Source organism: Schistocerca americana, chromosome 7, assembly GCF_021461395.2.
Source record: "Schistocerca americana isolate TAMUIC-IGC-003095 chromosome 7, iqSchAmer2.1, whole genome shotgun sequence".
Lineage (NCBI taxonomy): Eukaryota > Metazoa > Arthropoda > Insecta > Orthoptera > Acrididae > Schistocerca > Schistocerca americana.
In genome coordinates, this window is record NC_060125.1 from 392,151,941 (window position 1) to 392,172,704 (window position 20,764).

A 20,764-nucleotide genomic window follows, 5' to 3' on the forward strand; every position below is an offset into this window, starting at 1 on the left:
CATATAATGTTGTGAACCAAATTGTTAGTTGACATCTGCATTAGGCATACATTTATAATATTGTCACTGAAGCTTGTTAAGCAAGTTCTACATTATCTTTGCTGAGTGAACATTTTTAAAAATATTTTTAATTGTTCCTGTTTTGTAGGCTGATGTTGTTCAATAAATATCTGTTGCTCTTTATGTTTCTTTAGTCTTAAATACAGACATATGATGAGAACAGTAGCCAAAAGAATGAAGACATAAACAAATTTATTAAGTGATTCAGACGGTTTTATCCACAAAATATTCACAATGACCATGGGCACAAACAGGAATTGTTTTCGTTTATTAACAAATCTCACTTACATCTTTGAGTCACTGTAGACATATTTTCATTCATTTAAAACAGGGACAGCGCTGCTCTCAGCACAGTCTAAAGATTTTTTTAGCTAAATCTTTTTGCAAGAATAAAGCACTGACAGCACTGCCGTAGCAATTCATGAAGTTCCTTTTATTAAAAGTCAGATGTGTTACAATCTGTTACACCTATCTCAAGTATGCCTTGGGCCCCAGGAGGCTCTTGATGCCGTCTCCGATAATTTTTTCGCCTTCCGCGTTTGCTTCCTCGTAGCCACGGAATGTGCTTCTGCAGCGTTTCAGCCAGTCACGAATCTTAGGATAAGCACTCATGTCCACTCCTATCGCCTGTTGAACAGAGGAGTATGTAATGACGATTCTGCTCATTAAATTGATGAACAGTTATCACTGCTGTTGCACATATAGTGTGAAGTAATGACAATTAAAATAACAGAGAAACTTTTGGTGTAAAGTTTTACTTTTTGATGTGTTTCTTAACATAAGAGATAATTAGTAAATACACAGTTGCATTCCATTAGGCTGTATGTCTGAAGTCATTACTTGCCATTTACTCGGTGAAATTACTATATCATGTGGTTATAATTAAAGTGCAGGTGCTCACAGATGTCCAGTTTGGGCTGTAAGCAACGTTTGACAGCGAAACTTAGATATATTAATGTGTTAATGCGGAATCTCGGTGTTTATGATGTCATATCTCCTGATCTACGTGAGATAAAGTGAGAAAAAATATTATAATCATGTACATTCAGTGGCATAAGTGGATACTGTCGACAGAATGTGTTGCGCATTGAGTTAGAAGCAAAGAAGTAATAAATTTAAAAGTCATACACAATGCCGCGCCGCGCGGAATTAGCCGAGCAGTCTACGGCGCTGCAGTCCTGGAGTGAGCGACTGGTCCCGGCGGAGGTTCGAGTCCTCCATGGGGCATGGGTGTGTGTGTTTGTCCTTAGGATAATTTAGGTTAAGTAGTGAGTAAGCTTAGGAACTGATGACCTTAGCAGTTAAGTCCCTTAAGAAAACACAAACACACAGCCCGGTGAAAAAATATTTTAGGAGCTAATCGACAGAATGTGCTCTCATCACATACCCCTTTTGCTCTCCACAAATTTCACCCCATCTTTCCGTACCAGAACTGGTTTCCATAACTGAGTACCACCCATGTGACCAGATTAGGCAATGTTTTGCCATTTGGGCATGATAGAATACTGAGCAAATTTTTTAAAGAAATGCAACTATCGCCTTTTGGGTGAAGTTTTTATTGATTAACGTGATTTTTGAGCAACAGAAAAAAATCGAAATATGTTTTCATGCAATGATTTTAATTATATGTTATTTTTAATTATATGTACCACTCCACTGCTTTGTGAAATACTGAAATACCGCAATCTCAAAGTTCTACCAGCCACCACATAACGACTCCAGTACTAACATTAAATTGTCGTAGATAGGTAACTAGGCTATTACAGTAGTGTGTACTTATTTTTGACTCAACATAACGCCAGCAGACGAATCAAAAGCGGTTTTCCTCTTCTATCGTGTTACAAACATGTCCATAATAGAAACCATCACAACAGCACACAGTACAAAAACTATAAACGGTATCACATACATTAAATTCAACAGCAAGTAAGAACTGAACTGATTAGCAAAACAACAACTGAGATCAAACAAGACCATCAATATGTCTTGACTAAAATGGGGCTGGGCGATAGCCAATACTGCTACGGATGTATAGGTAGTTTGAATCTTTAGTTGGCCTTGCTGACTATCGATAGTGCAAATCCCTTTTTCGTTGTACAATTAAAAATCAAAATATCTTTCAGTTTCACTACATGGCAAATAGGGCATGTGCAATTTCATTTAGCTGATTCGGAGAGGAGGGGTTCCGGACGCACTGGACCCTCCTCCCCTTTAGCTACGTACTTGACTGGGTGAGTAACATGGGGTGTTACCTCATCTTCTATGAAAACAGTGGCTTAGACGCAGCTGCTCTCTTCCAAAGCAGAAAGGTGCCGGGAATCGAACGTACATTAAATTCAACTGCAAGTAAGAGCTGAACTGAATAATAAAACAATAGGTGAGCTCAAGCAAGGCCAGCAGTTTGTCTGGTTTATAACGGGTATGGGCGATAGCGAATAGTTCCATGAATTTTTTTTTCATAATGCGGGGCCACAATCACTATATATTTCTTTAAAGTCAGTACCGCCATTAGAGTGTTGTTTATTTACAGTGTTACATTTACACTTACACAATCACTATTTCGGCTTCAAAGTGCAATTATCAAGTGTTTTAAGTGTTATAAATTGCCTGTGGTGGCATACTGTCATATTAAAAGAACGCTATTAGACACATTGTCTAAGAGTCGATATTTCTGGCAGAGCCTACTGTTTTGTTTCATTACTGTGTACACCATCTTGACTGCAGTCAAGAAATATCGACTCTTAGACAATGCGTCTAATAGTATATTTTAGCCGGCCGCGGTGGTCTCGCGGTTCTAGGCGCTCAGTCCGGAGCCGCGCGACTGCTACGTCGCAGGTTCGAATCCTGCTTCGGGCATGGATGTGTGTGATGTCCTTAGGTTAGTTAGGTTTAAGTAGTTCTAAGTTCTAGGGGACTGATGACCACCGATGTTAAGTCCCGTAGTGCTCAGAGCCATTTTGAGTATATTTTAATACGACAGTATGCCATCCCAGGCAATATAACACTTAAAACACTTGATAATGGCACTTTGAAGCCGAAATCATAATTGTGTAAGTGTAAATGTAACACTGCAAGCCGGCCGGAGTGGCCGTGCGGTTCTAGGCGCTACAGTCTGGAACCGCTCGACTGCTACGGTCGCAGGTTCGAATCCTGCCTCGGGCATGGATGTGTGTGATGTCCTTAGGTTAGTTGGGTTTAAGTAATTCTAAGTTCTAGGGGACTGATGACCTCAGAAGTTAAGTCCCATAGTGCTCAGAGCCATTTGAACCATTTTTGAACACTGCAAATAAACAACAGTGTAATGGCGGTACTGACTTTAAAGAAATAGTGCTATGGATGCACAGACAGTTTAAATTTATCGTTGGTCTTGCTGACTATCAATAGTTCATATCGCTTTTTCGTTGTACGATTAAAAATCGAAATATTTTTCAGTTCCAATACATGGGAACTAGGCCATGTGTAATTTCATTTAGGTGATGGAGGGGATGGGTGTCCTGACACTCTGGACCCCCCCCCCCCCCTCCTTTAGCTACGTCCTTGGATGGGTGAGTTACATAAGGTGTTGCCCCATCTTGTTTGCAAACCGTGATTTAGACACAGCAGCGCTCTTCGAAAGCAGAAATCACACGCTGTCTCGATAACGTGCAGATGTCGTGGTCGATCTGACAGGTCTTCTAGGTGTATTCCCTTCAAAGAGGAACGGACTGAGATTAAACGTGTTTCTGAATCCACACCAAATAGTCACCTACGGCAAGTGCAATGGCTCTTGTGCACAACAAAGGCTTTAACAGTACCCCAAATTCAGCAGTTCTGTGTGTTCACTGCAGCCTGTAGTTTAAAATGTGCCTGGCCACATACCATCAACTTCGATCCGTGCCAGAAGCTGGAGAGCAAAATCAGAACGTTGTCGTGGATCATAACGTTTCAATTGCTAGACCACGTGGATCTTCTTACCAGTGTGATGTAGACCGCAGAACGTTCCATACTGTTGACGATTTCGTGATACTGCACGAGCACTAGCACTGCTTGGGGCACATGTGGTGTGGTCAGTTACAGCAACAGCAACCTCGTCAATAACTTAAACTGGGATAGAACACCTTCCTCTTCCAGGTGCCACACCAAGCTCACCCGAGTTTTCGAATTTCATTGTAATCTTCTTTAAACCACTTAACTACATCGGTCCTTTCCTCAGAGATTTCAGACGGCGACACTCTCTCGAAGTAGCACCGTAATTGCTTCCGTCCACACAAAAGAGTGTCACTGACAGTACGCGGTCCCTCTTCTCGATAGCATAATGTTCACTCACGTTATGGCTTGTCAAATGACAGCGTGGATGTCACACTGTCATACAAGCAGTGCACAGCGTGAGATCTGCACCTGGTGGCCAAAATTTGAACTAATTATTTCCCAGTGTAAATCGGTTCCACATAAATGCATTAGCATATATACCAAATTTCGCCGCTATACGATAATTATTGCCCACGCTGGATCTCCATGAGTAGCTGCACTTACATTTGAAATTGTATAAAAAATCATTTTCGAAATTCACTAAAACTTCCTGTTGGTTAGGATATGCCACCCATGCAGGTGCGACAAAGTACACAAAATATACCCTTGATGGATGTAGGAAGAAGCCAGTGTTAGTCTATGCGTGACGTACTATGAACAATGAGACATCCACCACATGTCTGAATATCAACAGTTACCCACTAGTTTTAGTTCCAAACACTCCTGCTATGTAATTAATATTGTACATGACTCCCTTTTGCTGTTACTGAAACATTCAATCTCTGGGGAAGATTTTCACCATATTTAGCTTCACCTCACATATAGGATTCACATACCCGTCTGATTGGTCTTCACAAAGTTTATGTTCATCATTTCCATGGAGAACCAATGTTCCACCTTCCTTTTAGGTTGCAGTTCAATCAGTTATATCATTGTTATTAGCCAGTTACTTCAGTTCATTTCAGGTGTTTTCATTCTTTATTAAATTTCTACTTGTGCAGCACTTCTCTCTCCTCGATAATCAAATCTCTGCTTCTTATGCTTTGCTCTCATCTTATGCTTTGCTCTCATCTTTATTTTTAGTTAGGCAACTCTCGCTTCCATAAACATAGTTTTATGAAGTTTAATTTTTATAATGTTTCCGGTTTTGTAGCTAAGTGTTACGTTTATTGCATCACGTATTTCCTGAAATCTGTGCATCTTTGCATGTATATCGTTAACAAAATCATAACAGCAGAGACGTATTTCGTTGGTAATTCTATTTCCGACCATACTGGGAATATACCCTGAAACACTGTAACTTTATTCTTATGTAACGATGTTTTAAGACTATATTCTGTACATATATGGTTTAGCAGATGTACTACTGATTTGAGGTCACCTTCAATTACTTCTGTTATTACTTTATCCTCTCCAAAATCAAATACTGGTACATGCATTCCAGCGTCAGAAATATCAGAACGGTTTTCACTGATAACTTTCGGCTCGTTCATTACCAGTGCAGTGGTCCTTACCTGAAATTAACACATTGATCCTTCTCCATCATCCTTGAACGTCTCTAACATCATCACGGAACCACCCGGTATATACAGGGTAACAATTATTGAACAACAAGAAATAAGATCGTCGTAAATTCTGAACAGTTTACGTTAGGAGTTCAAACTGGACGGATGGCCGCGGGGAATGGTGAGAATCAGTACGCGCTGTATGGTTTGGTTTAGCGACGAAGCCCACTTTCATTTGGATGCAAAATTGGCGCTTCTGGGGGACTGAAAATCCGCACTGCGCGATCGAGAAGTCTCTTCACCCACAACGGGTGGCTGTGTGGTGTGCCATGTCCAGTAACGGAATAACTTGTGCGATATTACTTGTTGGCACGGTGACTACCGAACGGTACGTGAAGGTTTTGGAAGATGATTTCATCCCTGTAATCCAAAGTGACACTGATATCTACAAGTTGTGCTTCATGCAAGAAGGAGCTTGACTCCATCGAAGCAGGAGAGTATTTCATGTCCTGAAGGAACACTCTGGGGACGGCATTCTGGCTCTGGGGTACACAGAAGCCACTGGCATCTGCCTCGATTGACCGCCATATTCTCCCGATCTGAACACATGCAACCCCTTTTTGTGCGGTTATATTAAAGACAAGGTGTACAGCAATAACCCCAAAAACCATTGCTGAGCTGAAAACAGTCATTCAGGAAGTCATCGACGGTATCGATGTTCCGACATTTCAGCGGATCATGCAGAACGCTATTCGTCTGCGCCACATCATTGCCTATCACGACAGGCATATCGAACATGTCATTACTTAAATGTAAATATCTGTAATGAAGTTTATACGTTGAATAAAGTGTGTGGACGCCGTAGTTTGTAACTAATTTAAGTTTTTTTCATATAGTTCAATTATTGTTACCCTGCATATACATTTACAGGCGCCGGAGCCTGTAATTTTGACACTGTGTCCCATCTACAACATCTAGAAGTGTGTAACATGAATTGTGAAGCACCTTGTATAAATACAATGTTAGTCCACTTGTAGAAAAACAATTACTAATTTTCAAGAACATTGTATTTCAATTTCCAGGTATCAAGATTTCTCCATTACGCCTGATTAAAAAATTATTTCCGCTTCTTGGATACATAATGGAAGATCAATCAGACGTAACAAGAATTGTTCCAGTATCGTCCTGTGGCGCCCCTACAGTGATGTCTTTGTTCCTCATCCTGATCGACAGAGGTGGCGCAGTGGTTAGCTCACTGGACTCCCATTCGTGGGGACGACGGTTGAAACCTGCGTCCGGCCATCCTGATTTAGGTTTTCCGTGATCCCTAAATCGCTTCCAGCAAATGCCGGGATGGTTCCTTTGAAAGGGCATGGCCGACTTCCTTCCCCATCCTCTCCTAATCCGATGCGACCGAAGACATTGCTGTTAGGTCCCCTCCCCCAAACCAGCCAACCCATTCTGAAAATAATGTTCCACTGTGACCAGTCCTTGCCTTTATTAATGCAACCTTCTGCACGTAGGACGATGAAAAGAAAAAACATAGCGTACTTGGGTGTTTTTCTTTCAAGAAAATCATTTAAGAGTCAGTATTACACAGATTTTTAATAGGGTCGGAACTGGGATGTTTGTATAGCTACTTAAAAGTCCCCATTCGTCTTCTAAAATATTAAAAAGACTCCATACCCCTGGTCTACTCCTCCCCCCTTCCCCCTCCCGACAAACCATCAAAAGTGCGCTCTTGTTTCCAGTAACTTTGAGGAGAACGCAAGCAATGAGCCTGGCGTAGTATTATTTACATTTATCTTAGCATTTTTTTTTTCAGGAGATTTGACAACAGTATGCCTCAGTCTATCTGTGATAGCGATGTATTGCATATTTTGTGTATTTGTAGAGAATAATTTTAGTAATACACATGAAAAACCTACAACAAACGTGGGTTTTTGGTTTTGAGAGAGTTAATTATATTTTTTACTTTTTATTAGTAGAGAATCGAGTAACTGTAAGATATTGTATGTAAGCCGGCCGGTGTGGCCGAGCGGTTCTAGGCGCTTCAGTCTGGAACCGCGCGACCGCTACGGTCGCAGGTTCGAATCCTGCCTCGGGCATGGATGTGTGTGATGTCCTTAGGTTAGTTAGGTTAAAGTAGTTCTAAGTTCTAGGGGACTGATGACCTCAGATGTTAAGTCCCATAGTGCTCAGAGCCATTTGAACCGTTTTGTTGTATGTATATGGTATTGGCCATGGCTTCTGGTACGTATTCTGTCTCTTTATCCTTTGAACTGTCCAAATTAATCTTCCGCAGTACTTCAAGGACATGATTAATTCATATGTAGCACATCTGAGTGCCTTCACATTATTCCGTAGCTTTCTTTGTAGTAAATAAATTCTCACATTCTTAACTGATTTTATGGTTTCGCTTTTAACTCTGGCCATATATTCAACTGCGGTAACTGAATTGTTAATTTTAGACGTCATACAGAGAATATTTAATTTTTTAATCATTTTCATTGTGGCTTCATAGTATTTCTTGTAACATGAGATCAGTCCTAGTTCTGCGCTTGTCCGAACTGTTTAATGTAATTTTCTTTCCACATTTGTCATCTACAGTTTTTACAACCACATAACTAATGCTATTCATTTTGAATAGCACCAATGTTTACAGTTTGGTCGCATATAGTACACTCATGGTTAGCGGTTACCATAAGAAGTTATTCGTATAGATGCAGACTTACCACATACGAGTACATAAAGATTCTAAAAAGGCACCCTTCTTCGAAGAAACATTCCAAATCTATTCATCCAGAGAAACTTTAATGAACTGAGACAAGCTCCTCAACATACACAAGCTTCTTATGAAGCTCATTTGTGGGTACCTAACCGATGTGTGTGTGTGTGTGTGTGTGTGTGTGTGTGTGTGTGTGTGTGTGAGTGAATGAGAGAGAGAGAGGGGGGGGGGGGGTGGGGGGAGTGAGAGAGAGAATAGCTCTGTAACATTATCTTGGAGCAATTAACAATTATAGCTCTGATCTCCTCAATAAGTGAGCTGGCACAGTGGTTGTGGTTAAGAAATTAGGCTTACATTCAGGAGCATGATAGTTAAAATCTGAATCCAGCCACAATGACTTAGGTTTGCCGCGATTTCCCGCAATTAATTAATGCCAATTTCAGGATGGTTCCCACAGAAACATGGCATGATTTCCCTTCTCATCCATCTCCTGTCCGAGTTTGTGGCCCGTTTCTAATAACCTTATCATTGACTGGACATCAAACATTTAAATTCCTTTTTCCGACCTTTCCCCTGCTTCATCCAACCCAAGAAATTTCCAAAACATTTTGCATAGTTCTGTTCGACTGAGCTCAATTAAAATGTCATTGTGGCTCTTACCAATAATACTACGGATCCTTAAATATGTGAACCTGATACTAATATAAATGTTTCCGATTATTTCTATTTGTGATACCCTTACCATCTCCTCCTCGCCCATAGAGGAGACAGACATGTCTTACCTAACTGATAGTTATTTCCAGTTCATTTAGATGTGTTTGGGTGAAATTGCTCCAGACATGTAACTCCTCTACCGTTACCCACAACCTCTACTAGTACTGATCTAGCGAATCTCATCCCCACAGTATATTTTTCCAGACAGTAAACCTCTTGCGTATTAAGATTGGTTAAAATTGTTCGACACGTTCCGGAGTTGTAAGATGGTATCCAAACGTACTCAAAATTTGAATTTTGAAATGGTTACGAGTACGCAGAAATACCACTCTGTTTCTCTTCATACATTTTTCTTGTATCAGTATCATCAGCGACTGCGAGCAGGTTGGTTTAGGTAGTTGTTGGCGATAGTATTTTCATTGTGGTTTGCGACGGCTGATCTGAAAGTGCAACTTGTCTGTACAAATTTTTGTTTTTAAAATTATAAAAATCACTACAGGAACGGGTCAACACATTTGGAAACAGCGCCTTAGGCCAGAAACAGTTTTGCGACTGGCACAAGCATTACAAAAACGGGAGAATATCGTCCAGTGATGACGATCCCTTCGGTACGTCTGCAATCGCCATCCACGGAAGTGAAGGTGTCGTACTGCCAGATTGTAGACAGGTTGTCTAAGACCTCTTTAACATCTGGGACCTGAGGTATGGTACGTTTGAGTGTATTCTGTTAGTAGAACTGACATGAGAAAAATTGCGGCGCAGTTTGTGGCACGATGGATACAAACTGACCAGAACATCATCGCGTGGAAGCCTGTAGAAGGGAACGTAAACAGCTCCTTCGAGACGACTCAAACTTTCTTTCAAAGGTCATTATCGGTGACAGAAGTTTTGTTAATGGCTATGACCCCGAATAAAAAAAAACAGCTGATGTAGTGGAGAAGTGCTCCTTAATCATGGCCAAAAGAAAATTAGACTAGTCGACAATAAATTTAATTCTTTGGTGATGTGGTATATTGACGAGAACCTTCATAAAGAATTCATTCCTCCGACTAGGTGGTGAATAAAGTGTTCTACCGCGACGTTCTAAGATGATTGAGGAGGGAGATAAACAGAAAACATCCATAGAAGTGGTGTACGAAAGACTAGGTTCTCCATCAAAACAAGCACGACCGCATACAGCCTACGTAATTCAGCATTTTTTCACTAAAAAGAAGGTAACAGTTGTTCTCTACGTGTCTTAATCTCCAGACTTTGCTCCGTAAGACATCTTACACTTTCCCAAAATGAAAATCAAACTGAATGGGCAGTGATTTTGTTTAGTGGAGGAGGCTTAAGCGAACCGCAGAGGGTACTAAACATGCTAATAAAGACAGGCATTTCAAAAGTGGCAGATAAATTGGTATTGAGGATAAAGATGTACAATAAGGTCTAGGTAAGACATAATAATTTTAATCAACATACAAATACATCGGAAACTTTTTCATAACAGCTCGTATTTCCATTTTTCTAACAGAAGTACTGCTCTTCAAGATAATAACAGAATAACGCCACTGAGTTGTCATTGTGGTGCAGCTTACCTCCAGACTGGCAACTGTAACCGAGCAGGATATGTCGGCCACGGTCGCATGGTCTCCAGCTACCCATCCACTTGGCTCAAGGTACTTCTCCAGGTTTCCAAGAGCCTCGTATATGGCATCTCTCGCGTCCGCATCCACATTTCTTTTCCCCAGGAAGAAAACCGGATACTGCAATTGATGAAAGCGTTAGCAATATAATGTACAGGTATACAAACTTCGGAACACACAGTAATGGATATTTATAATGACTGGACACTGTCGATAAAAATACAGAGGTTCACACGAAATCAGAAAATAGGAAACTTCAGATTCTACATTTGCACAGTGTGTCTGTTCCTATCGTAATTTATTCATAATCTACTTTACTGATTTACTTATTACTTTATAACTACACCCTCCGATACAAGTAACTAAGCTGGCCACGTGAGCACATATATCGTTGTTAATGTCTGGCTGTTGGTTTTGGGGTGATCATATGGGACGTTATATTCCTCCTTATGTGAAAGGGATGGATAGAAAAAGCTGTGAATATTAAGTATCTTCTACGAAGCAAAAAGAGGATTTTGACTATGTATATCATACATTTGAACATAATTACGTAAAGACATTCAGCTGTTTCAGTCTTTCTTAAATGGATAATAGAGTACAGACCATAGCCTTAGCTTTTTAAGTCACTGGAAATGAGCTCGCATCTCCATCGAGTAATGAAACATGGAGTATTCCTCAGGGTTCCACGCTAGTGCTGCTTCTTTTCCAGATATACAGTAGTTTGCTGTCTTAAACTGTAACTTGCAACTGCTAACGCTAGGGCTGTTTTGTTTGTGAATAACACAAATATAACTGAGGATGATTCAAATATGATCTGAATTCTGTAATTAATAATGTCCTTTAGAGAAACAGATATTGATTCACAACTGAAAAACTGAGTTTTAATTGAAATATAATACAGAATACCCGATTCTTAACTCTGGTGGAAGGATTGTATTCACTACTTCCTGCAAAAGGCGAATGCAGCTGCCTTAACTGTAAGGTTATTAGCATCAGTGATACGCAGAAACTATTTTTCACACTATCATTTCTTGATGTAACATGCTATAATACTTTAGGTAGATTAGCCCACGACAAAAATATTTTAGGTCACAGATCATATATGATGTTAATTAACCGGACTCACGTAGGACTGTTTAACAATCTCGATGTTCTAGCGCTGACATCACAGAACATACGCTCCCTTACAAAATTTGTTGTTGGATCTGTGAACTTTTTAAAAGAGAATAACAGTAACAATGCATATACAGTGGGAAATGTCAAAGCTACTGTTTTAAAGAGTATTCAGGATTCAACCTTCGCTGTTGGCACAATAAGTTCATATTTGTCAATGAAAAACATAAATAGTGGATATTCGCCTGTATTGATTTATTTCGTGAACGATTTTTCTGCTTAAAAGGGCATCCTCAGATAATACCGAATATTATATAGCCCAAATTAAGATGGATGGATCAGGTAAATAAGAAATTCTGAGAGGAACAAAGTGTGAACGTGCTACGGCATTAATGTATTTCGTGAACCGATTTTCGGCTTCAAACGGTATTGTCTGAGGAGAAGAAAATGCCACTTATATTACTTGCCTCTCAGGTTTGGTTGTCTAACGGTAAGACACGTGCCTGAAAACCAAGAGTTCTCGAAATCGAATCCCAGTTGGACTACAGAAGACTTCAGACTCCCTTTAACATACCCATAACCTCTCAGTGATGTGAAGTTTCAGCAGTAACGACAGGTGATTCCGATTCAACGTTAAACTATAGTTCCACACATGACGCCAAAGTGACGACCAATTGAAAGACTTCCACCAGACCGCTGCGCCAGAATTATCGTCATCATTTGTCTACGGCACCAAAATAAGTAGAGCCGAGACCGGTTACATGAGCAGGTACCTGAATGAGAAATTGATTAATTGCTCTAATCAGCCTAACATACGTCCGCCCCTGGTAGCTGAGTGGTCAGCGCGACAGAATGTCAATCCTCAGGGCCCAGTTTCGATTGCCGGCTGGATCGGAGATTTTCTCCGCTCAGCGACTGAGTGTTGTGTTGTTCTAATCACTACCATTTCATCCCCATCGACGCGCAAGTCGCCGAAGTGGCGTCAAATTGAAAGTCTTGCACCCGGCGAACGGTCTACCCGATGGGAGGCCCTAGTCACACGACATTTCCATTTTAGCCTAACGTGTGAGGGGCTCTCAATAAGTAATGCAACACTTTTTTCTGGAAGTAGGTTGGTTGTATTCAGAATTGCCATACGTCATGTTATTACTTTCTCTTTTGGTTACAAAACCCCATTTTTTAACATAAACTCCTTTCAATACGACGGTCTTACGCTACCTTACAGGGAGGGCCTGCACGCCCGCACAGTACTGCGCTAACGGTCGACGTCGGAGCTTGTGACGATGTTCGACAAACGATTGCCACGATCAGCCTCGTTACATCCAAGATGGCCCTTCGTGGTCTTTTACGATCTTCTGTTGGGCTGCGAGTAGCCCAGCGGACACACACCTTTCAGTACTCCAACTGAGTTCATTTGAGAGGCGAGCTGTTTGATTGTGATCCATCGATCACATCGAATGTGATTGGTCGCACATCCCAACATTGCAGCTGTCACAGCTGTGTGCGGCCGGCCAGCGCGCGGGAGGTCAGACAATCTCGCGTGACTTTACTGCGATGACGGCAGATGCCTCGCCAAAGATTCACCAAGCTTTTGTTCACTGCCAGGTCCGTAGTCACCCTGAAAGCGCCTACGAATATCTGCGATGCTCTGGTTTTCTGCTAAAGGAAACTCAATGACAGGTCTCTGCTTGGAATACACATCCAGCCGCCATGCGCTGTTGCCATTTTTCGTGGTGCACTCAGCCTCGTGATGCCAATTGAGGAGCTTCTCGATCGAATAGTAGCGGCTCCAGTCAAATAAAACTGTCATAACGACCGGGAGAGCGGTGTGCTGACCACACGCCCCTCCTATCCGCGTCCTCAGCTGAGGATGATAGGCGGTCGGATTGTCCCGATGGGCCACTTGTGCCCTGAAGACGGAGTGTGTGTGTGTGTGTGTGTGTGTGTGTGTGTGTGTGTAAAGGGAGGGAAAACGGAGACAGGACGCAATGTCCCTTTGTTCCATTTTTGGGGATATTAAATGAGTCATTAGTCTTTTCTGACTGGTTTGATGCGGCCCACAAAAAATTTCTCTACTGTGCCAACCTTTTCGTCTCAGAGCAGCACTTGCAACCAAAGCCAAAAGTTATTTGTTGTATATAGTCCAATCTCTGTCTTCCTGTACAGCTTTTACCGTCTACAGCTCCCTCTAGTATCGTGTAACTTATTCCCTGATTTCTTAACAGAAATCCTACCGCCCGGCCTTTCTTCTTGTGAGCTTATTTGTCCGTCGCTGACATAGAAGACCGCAAACCTTCTTTCCTTCCCGTCTGGGCAAGCTGTGCAGTGAGTAGAGTACATGTAAAGCTTACTGGGACAGGGTAAATGCTAGCTACAATGAGGTGGATAATTCGATTATAATACTGGCATCTTAATTTGATATTCCCCACAACTGACAAAATTTACACAAAAAATGTGAATTTGTTTGTCCACCCACACACTCCTGAGAATGGCACATTAACAATTTGCAATTACGCGCCCGTTTCACTGGCAGCTCCGTTGATAAATACTCGGCACCTCGCAAGGATAACTACCAGATCAAGAATATTAGGTAAGTTGATGGAAGTGGCTAACCGTTGGTGAAAATCTCGCTTCTGAGCACACAAAGAGCTCTAACACCAGAACTCTGCACGGAACACGCGTTGGTGCAGTGCTGCGATATAGACCGTATAAGACGATGGCCAAGACGCCGTCTCCAAGCCCGTACCGCTCGATGGTTGAAGCAAAGTCCTCTCTCTCCACAATTCTCCCGTCTCACACGCGTAAGAAAACACGGCGGAAGAATAACCCGTTTCGGCCAATGTCGAACGCTCTATCATCGCCGCGCGGGATTAGCCGAGCGGTCTTAGGCGCTGCAGTCATGGACTGTGTGGCTGGTCCCAGCGGAGGTTCGAGTCCTCTCTCGGGCATGGGTGTGTGTGTTTGTCCTTAGGATAATTTAGGTTAAGTAGTGTGTAAGCTTAGGGACTGATGACCGTAGCAGTTAAGTCCCATAAGATTTCACACACATTTGAACATTTTTTGCTCTACCATCGCCGAAATCCCTCCAACGGCATTTCTGAGATCTAGCCAATGATCGAGTAGGTCATATCGCCCCTAGGCAAACAAAATTCCCGTCTTCGCCACGTGTTGCCCAGCACAGGTGGCTCCGGATGCCGGGCTACCCCCAAAAGCGCCGTATTGTCCCACGTTTCTGGTGACCGCTACCTGCCGCCCACGGCGGCCCGGCGAGCTACGGCTAGCTGCAGACTTTATATTCCACAATTCTCAACCTCCGACACTTTTCACCAAGCTTTAAGTTAGTGACTTAATCATGTAGACATGCGGGGAATACTGCTCGAGAGTGCCTCATATTTATTATAATTCAATAGAGTCACCATCTGATGCCCTTGCCAGTCCCCCTATTATTAAAATGTTGGTAAGCTAACGTGTAAGTGCCCATGTCATGGCACCTTACATTCTTGTCAGTGTTTTCCATGTATTCCTTTTCTCACCGTTTCTGCACAGTATCTCCTCATCCCTTAGCTTATCAGTCCATCTTATTTTCAACATTCTTCTGTAGCAACACATCTCAAATGCTTCGATTCTCTTCTGTTTCCCTTTTTCCTCAATCAATGTTTCACTATCATACAATGCTATGCTCCAAACAGACATTATCAGATTTTTTTTCCTCAAAATAAGGCCTATGTTTGATACTAGCACACTTCTCTTGCCCAAAAATGCCCTCTTTGCCAGTACTAGTCTGCTTTTTATGCCCTCCTTGCTCTGTCCGTTATTGGTTATTTCGCTGCCTAGGTAGCAGAATTCCTTACTTCAACTGCTTCGTAATCACCAATTCTGATGTTAAGTTTCTGGCTGTTTTCATTTCTGCTGCTTCTCATTCCTTTCGTCTTTCTTCAATTTACTCTAAAACTATCTTCTGTTCTGATTAGACTGTTCATTCCATTCAAAAGATTATTCTACACTTTCACTGAGGATAGCAATATCATCTGCAAATCTTATCACTGACATGTTTTCACCTTGAGTTTTAATTCCACTCTTGAGCCTTTCTTTTATTTTCGTCATTGGTCCATCAATTTACAGATTCAACAGTAGGGGCGAACCTGCGATCGTAGTGGTCACGCGGTTCCAGACTGTAGCGCCTAGAACCGCTCGACCACCCCGGCCGGCTACACGCTATGTATAACCCATCTTTTCCCATAACTTACCCCTATTTTTCTCAGAATTTCAAAGCTATGTATTACCCATCGTTCTCCATAAATTACCTCTAATTTTCTCATAATTTCTAACTTCTTGCACCATTTTACAATGTCGAACGCTTTTTCCAGGTCGACAAATCCTACGACAATGTGTGAACATAAATTCTGCGTAATGCTTCTGTTCGCAGTTCCGACAGTAACCAATGTTAAAAATCACTTATGCTCCACGACATATTCGAACGAAAAAGACGTCCACAAAAAACTCGCCCTACAAGGGAAAGCTTAAGACAACGCTCTACATGCAGCCACCTCGGTCAACGTCTGACCACAATCTCCCAACGTTGTAATCGTCTTTCCCACAATCTTAGTTACTAGTACCGTCAAATAATTTCTCAGTAGTCACAAATTCGCCCCGATACCCTCTGTAATAAAAATCTGAGTGATCGGATCAACGAAGAACCTGAACGGGTGTCATCGGACATCCGCCCCGAACAAATTCAACGAACAATAAAGAACAAAAATGAGATAAAAAAAGATAGTTGAGTGGTCAGCGTGACGGATTGCCGTCCTACGGGCCCGGGTTCGATTCCCAGCTGGGTCGGAGATTTTCTGGGCGTTGTGTTGTCTTCATCATCATTCCATCCCCATCCGGCGCGCAGGTCGCCCAATGTGGCGTCGAATGTAATAAGACCTGCACCAAGGCGGCCGGACATTTCCCGCAAGGGACCTCCCGGCCAATGACGCCAAACGCTCATTTCCATTTTTTTTAATTGCGATCCTGGTACCATTTTCAGAACCACAGTACCGTAGCGTGCTGCTAGAGGTGCCTACACAAAATAACACAGCCCACTGATAATATGGAGATCAGTCACGGCAGTTTCTAGTGGCTCCACTAGTGATGTGCTGCCGGACTGTGGTGTAGGAATTTCAATGTGTACCACGACTGCAGAATTGTATCTACAAACAAACAAAAAATTAATCATTTAACTTTATTTTCTTTTCGAGGTACTAATTTAAACCTCATGACAACCCGTCCAACTAAGAGAACTTACAGTGCTGTTTCACACAGATCAGACCTGGCCAACATTTGCACTATCAGAGGGCGCTCAGTTGCACGAGCGCACTTGAGTCTGCTGAGCGCTCCAGCTGAAACGTCCCCTTAGAAAAATTATAAATGACTGCTTAAACTGAACACAATATTTTTAGAGCGACGCAATCTGACTTTCAAAAATCCCTACAAAAGAATGGCCCTGACTAACATTAACCGATACCTTTCACAAATCACTTACCTCACCAAAAATCTTCGTTACTGGAACTACTGCAATACAGCGAGCGCCACTACTGCCAGCTAAATAAAAGATTCAAACTACTGAGGGCACTAACTACTAATAGGCATAGTTAGCAAATGAAAGATTTTGATAGAGAACAAACAATGTAGTTACCTCAATAGTGTTGAAAGATCATAATATACATAGCAGTTCAGCCGTCCGGTGTGGCCGTGCGGTTAAAGGCGCTTCAGTCTGGAACCGCGTGACTGCTACGGTCGCAGGTTCGAATCCTGCCTCGGGCGTGGATGTGTGTGATGTCCTTAGGTTTAATTAGTTCTAAGTTCTAGGCGACTGATGACCTCAGAAGTTAAGTCGCATAGTGCTCAGAGCCATTTGAACCATTTGAACATAGCAGTTCATGATATCCAGTCTTACAAATTTCAAAACTCCGCCATCTCTCTCCCCACATCCATCACTGCTGGCGACTCACCTCCAACTGCTCAACGCTACGCGCTGTTCACCTCCATCTGCCCAACACTACAATGGCAGACAACAATGCAAACTAGCCACAGACTGCACACAGCACAGCCAGTGATTTTTCATACAGAGCGCTACGTGGCGTTACCAATAAGAAAACCTAAACAGCCTACTTACACAGCTTACCCCACCGCTTTGCCATTCTGAGCAGCTGTGAGTGAGACGGTTATACTAATAAAGGCTACACATGCAGGAAACTTAGGAAGGCGTGTTTGCAGCAAAGTGTAGCTACCTCTAAGAGAAGAATATTGCAGCATGCTTTTATAAGCAGGCATTTATGCTGTGTGTGTATTTTTAACTTTTTATTTTTCTGCCAAAGCAATTACTTTTATTCAAATATGGCTCTGAGCGCTATGGGACTTAACAGCTGAGGTCATCAGTCCCCTAGAACTTAGAACTACTTAAACCTAACTAACCTAAGGACATCACTCATAACATGCCCGAGGCAGGATTCGTTCCTGCGACCTTGGAGGTCTCACGGTTCCAGACTGAAGCGCCTAGAACCGCTCAGCCACTGCGGCCGGCTTACTTTTATTACTGGATTAAATAAGTGTTATCTAATGCTATTAAGGTGACCATATATACAAAAAGCATTATATAAAGGCATTTATCTTTATGTTGCGATAATGAATTACGAATGGGTCCACCTTTTTGCAAGTACACAAATTATTGTTTTATCACCCAAACATGTTTCGCCGGTTGTGGCATTCTCAATGGCTTTTTTCGTATTTTATTTTCCTTTTGCTTTACATTGTGTGTGTCCTGTACCTGCCGACCAAAATGAGCCACAGGTGTAAATTAGCACACCATGTCATCATTGTAGTATTTGGATAGTCCTGAGCTGTCACAAGTTTATTTGTTCCAAATACATTTTTGTGTAGTTGAGCTGAACGTTTTCTCCTGCTAGTTTGTAAACACTGAGTCTCACTATGTTGCTGTGGCTTGAACACATGTGTCCTAACCATAGCAAATTAGCAAGATGTAGTATTTACAAACGAGCAGGAGGTCACAGCACAGGACTATCCAGACACTACAATGACGACATGGTGTACTAACGTAGACCTGTGGCTGATTTTGGTTGGCAGCCACAGGAGACACACATTCTAAAATAAAAGTAAAATAAAATTTAAAAAGCCATTGAGGACCCCACAACTGTTGTTAAACATATATGGCTCATAACGCAAAACAATAATTTATGTAATTGCAAAAAGGTAGACCCATCCTTAATTCATTATTTTTCTGGAAGCACGCGAACGGAACTCAAAATCTAATATGATAGTTACGTAGTAATGTTTGCAAATCTACACAAGTTTTAACTTTAGAACATATAATAATTCTGGAAGTATGGTTCGTGATACAGTCAAACACATGGAGTTACGCAGTTATGACCTATTATGACGTGAACGCTGGCGGGACTTAGTCACTTTCATAAGAGAAGAGAAAGTTCACACAGATTGTTGAACCGAACCTCGAAATAAGTTTAGCGGCTTGTCTGTGCAGTTGAGGATACTGATTTTGGGGTAACGTTTTATAAAAGCGTGGTAAATTCCTGGATTGGACAAACAGGTTGCTGATCTGGGTGCTTCACTGTACATCTATCACCCCAGGTCGGAAGTAATGAGGTACATCAACAGTGAAAAGCGAAAGTGGCCTGACAAATAAATCGAAATCCATCTGCATTTGTGCAATTTCTTGGATTCTCTTTGAGAACTCATAGTGAAATTTTCAATTACTGAAACGTAGTCATCATGTCTGGTCCACGAATGACTGCCTGCCGCGCGGAGTGCCCGCGCGGTTAGAGGCGCCATGTCACTCTCGCCAGAGGGTCGAGTCCTCCCTCGGCCACGGGTGTGTATGTTGTTCTTAGCATCGGTTAGTTTAAGTTAGTTTAAGTACTGAGTAAGTCTAGGGACCGATGACCTCTGCAGTTAGGTCCCTTAAGAACTCATACACATCTGAACATTTTGAATGACTGCCTCGAGTTACAGGAAATGTTTCACTTCATGAACTTGAAATTGACATTTCCATACGATTGCTTTTTATTGATATCACCAATCTTGTCCGCCATTTCTCTTACCAAATGATTCTTCCCTTGCATTAAGACACTCAATGAATTCATATACGTTATGTAATCAAAAGTATCCGGACACCTGGCTGAAAATGACTTATAAGTTCGTGGCGCCCTCCGTCGGTAATGCGGGAATTCAATATGGTGTTGGCCCACCCATAGCCTTGGTGACAGCTTCCGCTCTAGCAGTCATACGTTCAATGAGGTGCTGGGAGGTTTCTTGGGGAATGGCAGCCCATTCTTCACGGAGTGCTGCACTGAGGAACGTTGTCGGTCGGTGAGGCGTGGCACGAAGTCGCCGTTCCGAAACATCCCCTAAGTGTTCTTTAGGATTCAGATCAGGTCTCTGTGCAGGCCAGTCCATTACAGGGATGTTATTGTCGTCTAACCATTCCGCCACAGGCCGTGCATTATGAACAGGTGCTCGATCGTGTTGAAAGATGCAATCGCCATCGCCGAATCGCTCTTCAACAGTGGGAAGCAAGACGGTGCTTAAAACATCAATGTAAACCTGTGCTGTGATAGTGCCACGCAAAACAATGGGTGCAAGAGGCCATGAAAAACACGACCACACCATAACACCACCGCCTCCGAATTTTACTGTTGACACTACGCACGCTGGCAGATGACGTTCACCCACACGCTGCCATCGGATCGCCATATTGTGTACCGTGCGTGATTCGTCATTCCACACAACATTTTTCGACTGTTTTATCGTCCAATGTTTACACTTCTTACACCAAGCGAGGCGTCGTTTGGCATTTACTGGCGTGTCGTGTGGTTTATACGCAGCCGCTCTACCATGAAATCCAAGTTTTATCACCTCCCACCTAACTGTCATAGTACTTCCACTGGATCCGGATGCACTTTGGAATTCCTAGATAGATGTCTGCCTGTTAT

General features: G+C 42.3%; 1 protein-coding gene across 1 annotated transcript in view; it reads right to left on the reverse strand.

Moving 5' to 3' along the window:
* Positions 1 to 295: 295 nt before the first annotated feature.
* LOC124622115 (glutathione S-transferase D7-like) overlaps positions 296 to 20,764 on the reverse strand; it is an 82,984-nt gene continuing 62,515 nt past the window's right edge. Inside the window, exons 5-6 of the mRNA XM_047147723.1 lie at positions 10,593 to 10,760; positions 296 to 687 (exon numbers count right to left, since the gene is read on the reverse strand). Of these exons, the coding sequence (XP_047003679.1) occupies positions 529 to 687; positions 10,593 to 10,760 (327 nt within the window). The 3' untranslated portion in view covers positions 296 to 528. The remainder of the gene's footprint in view (positions 688 to 10,592; positions 10,761 to 20,764) is intronic.